Consider the following 11,782-nt stretch of genomic DNA (forward strand, 5'->3'; position numbering starts at 1 on the left):
CAATAAGTTACAAAATAATACTATTACACCCCTGTGACTTTATATTAACGAAAGTTTTAACAATTCCGTGATTTTATATTTTTGAAAAAAAAATATATATTTTCACTACTAGTGACCTTATATTTATTAAAGACTTACACACCTGTCATGTCAATTTAACTATCTACTACAAAGTATTACTTTTTGTTTGTTATTATACTTTAACTATATAAATATTATTGATTATAAATTTATCTTTTAAAAATATATACATATTTATTTAATATATCATCATGAATTTTTAACAAAAAATTGAATAGCTATGAACGATATTGAATAAAGATATTGAAGATGATTTTATTATTTTGTTATTACTTTGAATAGCTACGAACAATAATAAGAAAAATTTATAGTTGTTTTTGTTACTTATGTTGTGACATTTGATTTTAAAAAGTCACAAAATTATACTATGACAATATCTGTAATAATTTAAAATGCTGGAAATAGTTTGATTATTTTTGCCGCAATTTAAAATAGTCAAGAAAAAATTTCGTGATAATTTTTGTGACGAAATAGTTAAAAGACACGGAATAGAAATATTTTTTGGACATTTTCGTTACATAAGTCATTACTTTATATGGTCACGGAAAGTTGTTTGTAGTTTTTTTTGCAAATATTACTTGCGGAATAGTCAAAGTAAAAAGTTGTGACATAAATTTGTCACGAAATTACTTTCCGTGACTTTTAATTGTCACGGATTAAAATTTGCGACAAATTTCTGCAATTATCAATATTTTTTCTAGTAATGTTTGCCCGTAGGTTTTCACCCATATTTTAAAATTATTTTTTGAATATTACACAAATAAATAAAAAATTACTTTTAAAAATTCAAAAAATATATATATATAATACTATCTTCATCCAACTCAATGCACTATTCTTGTTTATCTTTTTTAAAAATATTTATCTTCTATTAATTTTTTCTTAATCTCCATGTCGGAAAAGAAATGAGTATTTGATTATGGATAATTTATTAAGATATTAATAGATTTGGATAAAATAGAGGTAAAGAAACACAATATCCTCTCTTTTCCCCGCATAAACTTTAATTTATGTCATTTATTTTCATTCTCTTCGATTTATTTTCCTTTTTACTTTTATTTTATTTTTGTTTTCTTTAGTTTTCTTGTCCTTTTTTTATTTTTATTTTTTATATCTTTGTTCCATTTCTCTCTCTCTTTTTTTTGATTTATTACTTTTAAGTTCCGGATTTTTTTTTTGGGATTTTTTTTAGGAAATCGGAGAATCCACCTGATTTTCAAGGGACTTGCTATGATAAGCCGCTGAAAAATATTTTGAGCGGGAACAGGTATAATTTTTTTTTATTTAATTATTAATAACTTAATTACATAGTTTTTTTTCAAGTTTTTTTTTTTTTTTTTTTTTTAAATGGTGCTGCTGTCACAATTCGGCTTGCTTCAACCGTGGGGCTATTATGATTATGAATATGGTTAGTTTGGGAGACCTATTACATGTAATAATAATAATAATAATAATAATATAAGCATGATAATTACTATATATAAATTTATGGCTTATTCGGGTATTGTTACTTATCTTTCAAAAATTTTATCAAATTAAATTCTAACCAACTAAATCTTTCACTTTGCTCCCAAATCACATTAAATTCTCAATCTAACCTACAATCCTACTTTATAATTAGCCTCTAATAAACATTTGAAGACGATTGATAACAAAAAGAAGAAAGAAGTAAAATAGGATAAATTTTTTTTCAAGATCCAAGATCGAGAAGCGAAATACAAACTTAGGAGTTTAGATGGATTTACACTTTATATACTTATATATATATATTATCGGAATTATATACTTGTATCTTGATTGTTGTAAAAGTATGTAAACTTGGGAGTTAGATGGATTTACACTTTATATACTTATCACTACAAAATAAAAAAATAGTATATTTATAACAGAATTCTATCTCTAAAGTTCACGTAGGTGTAATTTTATCCCTAATTCTGCCTCTAATATCGTTAGTAACGAAAAAAATAGATTTAAGAATGAAAAAATCTCATTACAAAATTGATATTTTCTTGTAGTGTATGTCTTGATCGTCTCAAACTAGACATAACAATTTATATTAGAAAGAAGAAAAATTAAACTAATTTATTATAAAGAAGGTGGACATAAAATATTTTGATCAATTAATCTATGTTAGAAGAAAGAAAGATGAACTAAATTATTATAAAGAAGACTGACATAGAAATTTAGATCAGTTTATATATGTATGACATGATTTGTATACTTGTATCTTATGCATCAAAATACACGTAATAATCCATGTTAGAGAAAAAAAAAAAAATTAATTTCACTAATTTGATTATGATGTAATTGATATGTGTGTAACGAATTTTTATACCTAAAGATGTAACGACAAATTATGTTACAAATTGCCAAATTTTAAGTTGCTTTTGATTATTGGTTCGATTATTGAGTTAAAAGTTGGATTGAAAGTAATTTATTTAATTTATATTTGATTTATAATGTAGTATATATAAGATTTAAAAATTGAAAATATGTGTTTAATTATTTTAATAAAATATCATATCATATGAATACTATTTTGTAAATTATAATATTTTATACAAATACAAATAAATAAATAAAAAATAATTTTATTTATGATTACCATAAATTAAGTTGCAAATAAATAGGAAATTTTGAATGAATATAAATATATTTATTTATTGAGAAGAGAGATAAAAATAATATAATTTGAATGAATTTTAAATTAGTCCATATAATGTATATTTTAAAAAAAATTGGGAGCATAATGCCAACCTGATCCGAAAAGCCAACCAGTCTATGTTAACATTATGGGATTAATTCTTTTAATTATGTGAAGTAATTATTAATTATGTAGTGTGTTGGTTTATATTTAAATATAAGTTATATCATGTTTTGTGTCGGTTCATATTTAAGGAGTAATTATTTGTTAATAATTAGGTATGGTATTGATTAATTATTTGAATATTAATTATGTATCATGTGTTTGTCTATGTATTTAATTGTGAAATTATAAATATAAAATAGTATGAACCCTATGTTCGTACATGTGTGAAGTATTCTATGCAAAAATATGTATTTTATTTAGTAGGTACTTCTTCTGTTCTAAACATCATGTAATAATTTTCTTGTTGGTCTATCCTAAATCTCTGTAATATTTTCGAAATATATAATAATTAACTATGTTTATTTCCTTGTAATATTGACTACATTTTATCATATTATCTAATTATCACCGTATCATTCGTTAAAAATAATCGGGGCATGATACATATAATTAAGGGTTATGCTAGGTTCCTTGATGAAGCTCCAAAACTTGTGAAGATTACCCAAGTTTCATGTGAATACGATACTAGAGTTATATAAAATGAAGGCGACTAGACCTGGGGTCATAGGATAAATTGAAGACGAATCTTATAGTGTGTAAATTAGACCAATAAAATAAATTATTCTAGACGAACCATGTGTATCAGACAAGAACTCTTGCCAAGATGTGTAATCTGGATGGGATTGTTATTAAGAAAGTCGCATGTGGCGGCATGCTATGACCAAGAAAGGAAGGTTGTATGCTTATGATGTTGGTCATGCGGGGCGGTTAGGTCTTGGCCCCCTAAATGGATTCTCTTTTTACATACCTAATGCATCGAAAAATATGCTCTTGAATTTACTATTTTTAGTGATCTCTGTTGCATAAACCTTGTCATTTGCTATCATTTTCACATAGAATCAGAGATCACCAAAACTGGTAAGTACCAGAGCATGTTTTGCTATGCATTAGATGCACAAGACGTATAAAAGTGTGAAGAATTTGCAAGACATGCAAAAGTGTGAGTATGACCGCAACAGACGAGCTGTGCACTATCAAGGATAACCATAACTCCTAGTTTACCTTGCGTCATCATAAATAGTGTAACAATGATGCTATATACACCATTGCGTGATGCTGCAAGATAAATTGGGTAATAAATGGATTCCTTTCTTGCATACCTAATGCATCGGAAAACATGATCTTGAATTTATTAATTTTGGTGATCTCTGTCCCTTTTGCGATGATTCTCATGTAGAATCAGAATCACCAAAAATGGTAAGTTCCAAAGCATGTTTTGCAATGCATTAGGTGCACAAGATGTACAAAAGTGTGAAGAATTTGCAAGACATGCAAAAGTGTGAGTATGACCGCAGCAGATGAGCTGCACACTATCAAGGATCACCATAACTCTTGGTTTACCTTTGCGTCATCATAAAATAGTGTAATAATGATGCTATATACACCATTGTGTGATGCCGCAAGATAAACTAGGGAACAAATGGATTCCTTTCTTGCATACCTATGAATTGGAAAATATGCTTTTGAATTTACTATTTTTGGTGATATATGTTGTATAAACTTTGTCTTTTGCGATCATTCTCATATAGAATTAAAGATCACCAAAACTGGTAAGTTCCAAAGCATGTTTTGCGATGCATTAAGTACACAAGACATACAAAAGTGCGAAGAATTTGCAGGACATGCAAAAGTGTGAGTATGACCGCAGCATACGAGCTTTACACTATCAAGGATCACCAGAACTCCTAGTTTACCTTGCTGTCATCATAAAATGGTGCAACAATGATGCTACATACACCATTGTGTGATGCCGCCGCAAGATAAACTGGGTAGCAAATAGACCGATGATCCTGTACGGTACTAAGGATGAATATATGGATCACAATAGCTATAAATGAATATATGGATCACAATAGCTATAACCAGGCGGCTAAGCAAATCCACAATAGTGGAATCTCCATAATGGATATCCCGCCAAATCATCAAATTGAAAAAAGAAAAAAGAAGAGATACCATCCTGATGCTTTGCACAACACCTCTAGAGTTGTTATTAATACGCTAATACCAATATATTCTTGTGTTTTACTTAAATTACAAACATATCATTACACATACAATTACTTTATACATAATATCAAAATGACAAAAATATCAAAAACTCCTTTTGAATTGAGATGGAAGAAGTAATAGCAAAATAATTATAGTATTATGCATTAAATATTTAATCGACAATAAAAAAAAAAAAATTGATACAATTTTAACGGGTAAAAAATGTATATTATCTAAACCCATTTATAACACTGGGTTCGATCTAATAATTTTTAAAACACTTCAATGTACAAGTTAAATTCGTTTTTAATCAAATATGGATTATGTCGTAATTTAATTATTAAGCATATGCCTCATTTCAAATACTAAAATCAAACTTTTAACCACAGCTAAAATTCAAAGAAGGAATGCCGATAGATTAAAACAAATTGTACAAAGCAAACCTTAAAACAAAAGATATGCTTATCATAAAATAAATGTGATAGAATTGTGCGTTTCTTTAGTACCAGTTTGAAGAAATTTTGTCTGAATTTGATATTAAAATAATATTTCAGTGACGTACATTTTTATTTCAAAAAACACAGTTCAAATAGTGAAAATTTTGAGAAATTTTGGATAAAGAAAGCCTACGAATTTGGCTCCACAAGTGACTTAAAGATGGCTTCGCAAAAAGTTGCATTATATATTAAAAGATGGCCGGCGTCGGGGACCTCATGGTATTTAATCCATGGAAGCTGTTCCGACAAATGCCGGTTTACCTTGTAAGGAATCAGCCTATCTTCGTATGCTTGCCATAGATGAATTTGAATAGATCCGTTGCTCACCAAAGCATTGCTGCTAATGTCCGTCGGATCGAACCCCCAATCTCCAAATCCGACGATCAGGTCGCGATGTAGACACTCATGAACCCCTTGTTGTGTTGGCTTTTCCTGCGAAATATTTATTTTGTCACAAAATATTATAATTTAAGATATGACATAGTGGTGTGAGAATAGGCTCGTGAACGAGTTACTCAACAATTTATACAACGTTAGTAATAACATCCTTCTAGGCTCAATGTCTTATCAAGTCTTGAATTTTTTAAACATGATTCTTAAAGAACTTATTTTTCAACCGAGACATCACATATTTACTTGAAAAAAAATTTACTCGAAAAACACCTAAAGATATTTCATATAAGTTCTTCCTAATTTTCGCACGAAAGACATACCTGACTCAGCTGTGGACCTGCAGCCGTCTGTTTCAAGATCTCCAGGTCAGAGTCACTGAAAGCGTCGAGCTTCCCTTGCAAGACACTGAGAGATGGGAACCATTTTTGAGTCATCCACCAGTTCAGTAACCACGGAGTGTGATGGGCAATCATGAATGCAAATTGATCTTGGATGAGCATTTTTCCGAATGATTCTTTCGCTAGCTTCGCCGGAAGGCACTTCCACCAGTAGTTAACAACTGGAACGACGAGGGCAGCGCTCGATATCCTTTAAAAAACATGAAACAAATTTTAGCGCGATTAAGTCATCCCAAAGAACATTAGCGGAAGCAAAAATCGAATAAAACTAAAACAATATTAAACGGAATGAAATTGAAATGACCACATATTAAGGCTTAATTAATTTTTCTGAAGTTCAATTTTGCCTTTATGCTTAATTGTGTAATTTTGATTTTGATTCTGATTCGGTTGAATTGATTTGGGTTTATTTCGAATTCGCTTCCGCTGATATTAAATTTGTATATCAAAAGATTTGGGAATAAATTCACAACACCAAGATCAGTACCTATGTGGGATGTACTTCAAGCAGCTGTAAACAGAGTATGCTCCCATGGATATCCCGACCACGACAAATTTGGGCCCGATTTGCAACTTGTCAGCCAATTCCTCAATGTCGAATGCTTCACTTTTCACCGATCTTGTAGGGCGCGGATCGCTTTCGCCATAACCGGCGCGGTCGAATGACAGAAGATATATTCGATGTTCCTTCATGAATTCCTGAAAATGCAGTTGTCATTCGCGCTCAATTTACGGCGAATATGGCTCGAGAGTAAGATTCGAGTATGCTTACTTCGGACAAAGGGAGGTTGAAGTCTTTTGAGTCACCGAGGCCATGAGCAACAATGATCTTATGCTCGGCGTCTTCCTTGGCAACGCCCCTCTCCTTGTACGCCAAATGCCTCCCGTCCTCGAGTTTTACCCTCGGCGAAGTCACCGGAGGCCCGCCCGGTGTGCCGCATATTTTGGGAGGCGGAGGCTGGATTGAAAGATACACATATCCGAGACCGGCAACGACAACAGCAGCAGCAATTCGAGCAATCATATCTAGGCAAATACAGTTCATATGAAATTAAGTTTGAAGATCATCTCGACTGAGGAATTATATCTAAGCAAGTACAGTTCATATGAAATTGAATTCGAAGATCATTTTGATTGAGGCATTATATCTAGCAAATGCAGTACATATGAGATTAAATTCAGAGATTATATATCTCGATGAAAATGGAGGTGAAAATTTTCTGCCTTTCAATACAGCCAAAATGATTCAGGAATTATTTGTGTTCGTTGTTAAGTTGTTAATTGTTCTCTATCCAATACCAGAGCAGAACAATCGTCCAATTGCGAAGTTCAAACCCTAGAATTTTGGGGGATTCACACAGTAGCACGTAATTGAAGTAATAATCCTTCAGAAAATTTAATTATAGCAAACCAGTAACAGAAACTGAAAATCTGACAAATCGATTTGGCAGAAGGAAAAACAGAGCAAAATCATATATAAATTTGCAGAACTATAAATAAGATCATCCAAAAGTAGAGTATAAACAGTTGAATGAGGTAACCTGTCTAAGCGCCGTCAACGAAGGTTTGGTTTCCGGCGATCTAATCCTAACAGATGAAGCTGAAACTCTGTCGATCGGATCCTTGGACTGATTGTGTCAGCGCTGAAAATGTGAAAATTAGGAGAAGCAGAGGGAGGACGAATATACTCAAATCTTCCTTCTGAAGGCACTGTATTAACGAAGACGATGGAGCTGCCTATTCTTTAACACTATTTATTTTTTTTCAATTGCCTATTCTTTGAGAGAAAGAACATATATTTTTTTATAATAACTTTTAAATGTAATGCATAATTTTACTTTTTGAAAAGTAAATATGTAATTTTATTTTATTTTTTAAAAAATAATATGTATTTTTTTAAAAAGTAACATGTAATTTTACTTGTAAAAAATTAATGTAATTTTTTATTTCAAAAATAATTTATTTGATATATTTTCCACAAAAATTTATATGATATATATGTATAATTATTAAAAAATATATGTTTGTGTTTAGATTTAATTTTATTTAAAATTGAAAATTATATATATTATTAAATTATTTAGCAAATAAATTAAAATATAAAAACACGTGGGATAGGATGCAAATTACATAAATATTATATGATATAATTCAAATTACAAAATACAAATTGCATAAAAAAGTAAAATTATATGGATAAAATACAAATTACATAAAATATTAAAATACACTAATTTAATATAGAGAAATATTATTCTTTCTATCTCCACAAATATTATTGGAATATTGAAAAAACATATTCGAAAAAGACTATGGATTTGATTCCTCATATTCATATAAAATTTCATTTTTCTTGAGCCGGTAATAAGTACGCTGAACAGGGTTAAAAATAATTTTTTCCTCACTAATTTATTTTTGTTCAAGTGGCAAAAATTATTGTCTATACAAAAATAATTTTTATAGTATTTCTAGAAACTTACTCTTTTAACATTAATAATATGAGCATTTTCTTTATTTTTAATTTTATGCGTTGTTTTTTTCTCCTCATGGGTGGTCATATGAACACCCACAACATTATAATTTAGATTTAGTCTACTTCCATGATCGTTTAAGTTAACTACAAAATAATAAATTTTTAAAAGATTTAAAAGCAGTGTTATCCGACCATAACGATACATGAGTGAAATTATTTTTTTGAGATATTTATATAATTTTTAGCTTCATTGTGATTATTAAAATTTTCAAAATCTCTTAACAATTTTCAAACATGATCAAATTTAAAACTTTTTTTTAAACTTGCATATATCTTCATTAGTATCTCATTTGCTTGAGTTAATTGCAATTAATACTTTAAGGTTACAAATAGAACTTTCGAACTATATATATTAACAATAAATTTAAGAAAAAACTTGCAATATTCATCTCTGAAGCTCCACTAGGTTTTAAAGTTTCTATTTTCTTCGTACAAGTAAATATTTTCGAATAGCTTTTTCCATGACTTGGATTGGATTTTGTACCGATCTTGACACATATATCCCAATTAGGATTTTTAGTTTGGTTGTATGCATCAGTGATTCGATTCCAAAATTGGTCTCTGGATTATTGTCTTTGGGTAATTGAATCTTGTGAGATATCTAAATAATGTTGGCATTGCAACACATTTTAATCATGACTATAACCACCATCTCATATGAACAATTTGAAAAAAAATTTTAATAAATTTTTGTTATATTAGAATGAAAAGTAAGCTGTGGTGCAATAACTCAAATGGTGAAAATATATATTTATAAACAAAAATTTTGGATAGATATCAAATCTTATCGATTGAAAAACTTAATCTCAAAAGTTGATTTAGATTTCACTCACACCTAGCCGGATCAAATACCTTTTTTTTTTTTACCAATCTTGTATATTATATTTGACTATATATATATATATATATATTATAAAAACCTACTTATTCATATCAAAGGATATCGAACCATTAGTTTGAATTTCATTTCTATTTCATCCGATTGGATGAATATCTAAATTATCCAAATAATTATTATATATTATAAATTATAAAAATTTACTTATTCATATAGGAGCAATCATCTTCATTTCATCCGTCTATATTATCCAATTAATTATTATATATTATATATTATAAAAACCTACTTATCCATATCAAAGCAATCTTGCATGTTTAGATTTCATCTTCATTTTATATATTGGATGAATATCTATATTATTTAAATAATTGTCATATATTTATAATTTATCTAAACTTTTCATTCTATAAATTAGTGGGCATTCAACGAAAATTTATTCATCAAACATATATTCACCCATCAAAGCAATATTATTTCTTCGATATAAATAACTTTTCATCGTCACGTGATGAAGTTAGTAAAATTTTCATGGAATCCATGTTGAAGATTCTGACTGTTTCGAGAATTATTATTTAGAGTTTGTTAGAGTTATTTTAGCTAGTTTGATTTAGTCTTGGTATTCAGTTAAATAAATGCTTAGTGGCCTAATTTTTAGCCTAATTTTTTGGTAGTTTTGTTATATGGATGGCTCTTTAAAAGTCAGATTTATTCTTCAATAAAGCATTCCAGTTGTTTTTTATGTTAATTTCTGCAGTATTTCTTAACATCTAACATCTGGTATCAGAGCGAGCACTGGGCTTGCAAAGAAAGACTATAGAGAGAAGTAGTAGTCTTCGAGTAAGCAGATACTAAGAGAATGAACGACGACAAGACCTTGACGAAGATCCCTCACTTTGATGGTCACTACGACCATTGGAGTGAATTGATGGAGAACATGCTTAGAGCAAAGGATTTGTGGAGTTTGGTAGAAGACGGCCTCGAAAAGCCAGCAGAAGGGATGAGGTTGACAGAGGCGCAACAAGCATTGCTCAATGATATCAAAACTAAGGATTACCAGGTTAAACATTATCTTTTCCAGGCACTTGATCGTGCGGTCTTTGAACAAATCCTAGATCGTAGTACAACCAAGAGTGTTTGGGATTCGATGAAACGAAAGTTTGGAGGAAATGACAAGGTGAAGAAAGCTCTTCTTAATTCACTAAGAAGGGAATTTGAAGTTCTATCGATGAGGAAAGATGAAACCATCACCGAGTATTTTGCAAGAGTGATGACCGTTTCTAATAAGATGCGAAGCAATGGGGAAGATATGCCTGACTCAAAAATTGTTCAGAAAATTCTACGAACCCTAACTGAGAAGTTCACGTACGTTGTGGTGTCCATCGAAGAATCAAAGAATACTGATGACATGTCCATTGATGAATTACAGGGTTCGTTGGTGGTACATGAGCAAAAGTTTCCAAGGTTGCGCAGTGAGGATGAAGAGCAAGTTCTAAAGATAGATTCAGGGTCTGGAACAAGGGGTGGAGGAAGATCATCCAGAGGCAAGGGAAGAGGAAGAATAGCCTTCAACAAGGCAACTGTTGAATGTTACAAATGTCACAATTTAGGACATTTTCAATATGAATGTCCAAGATGGAATAAAAGGGTAAATTATGCTGAAGAAGATGTAGATGAGTTGCTGTTAATAGCATATGAGGAGCTCCATGAAGACAAGAGAACTGATGTGTGGTTTTTAGATTCAGGATGTTCAAATCACATGTGTGGGAATCAGGGTATGTTTTCAAGCTTGGATACAACTTTCTCTCATACTGTCAAGCTTGGAAATAATACAGAAATGAAGGTGATTGGAAAGGGGGCTGTGAAACTATTTTTGAAAGGCATTAGCTATGTTATTGGTAACGTATATTGGGTGCCTGAACTCAAAAACAATCTTTTGAGTGTGGGTCAGCTGCAAGAAAAAGGATTGGGATTGCTGTTCAAAGATGGTGTGTGCAGCATCTATCATCCACATAAAGGAAAAATAGCGGAATCCATCATGAGTGCAAATAGGATGTTTAAGTTGATTGCTGATTCACCCACCACAGTAAAGGAAGAAAAGTGTCTGCAAATAAGCACCACAAATCAGTCCAAGCTTTGGCATCATCGCTATGGTCATCTTAGCTATAAGGGCCTGCGTACTTT

The 11,782-nt window shown here is 30.4% G+C and overlaps 1 protein-coding gene across 1 annotated transcript; it reads right to left on the minus strand.

Moving 5' to 3' along the window:
* Positions 1-5,334: 5,334 nt before the first annotated feature.
* Positions 5,335-7,968, minus strand: LOC127244015 (uncharacterized). The gene is made up of 5 exons (XM_051264287.1): positions 7,769-7,968; positions 7,000-7,253; positions 6,715-6,926; positions 6,150-6,417; positions 5,335-5,868 (listed from the first exon to the last, which is right to left on the minus strand). Exons 2-5 carry the CDS (start codon positions 7,249-7,251, stop codon positions 5,566-5,568), a joined length of 1,035 nt encoding a protein of 344 aa, XP_051120244.1. The 5' UTR covers positions 7,252-7,253; positions 7,769-7,968; the 3' UTR covers positions 5,335-5,565.
* Positions 7,969-11,782: the final 3,814 nt, after the last annotated feature.

The sequence above is a fragment of the Andrographis paniculata genome, unplaced genomic scaffold (genome assembly GCF_009805555.1).
Source record: "Andrographis paniculata isolate CXL003 unplaced genomic scaffold, ASM980555v1 Contig9END, whole genome shotgun sequence".
Taxonomy (NCBI): Eukaryota; Viridiplantae; Streptophyta; class Magnoliopsida; order Lamiales; family Acanthaceae; genus Andrographis; species Andrographis paniculata.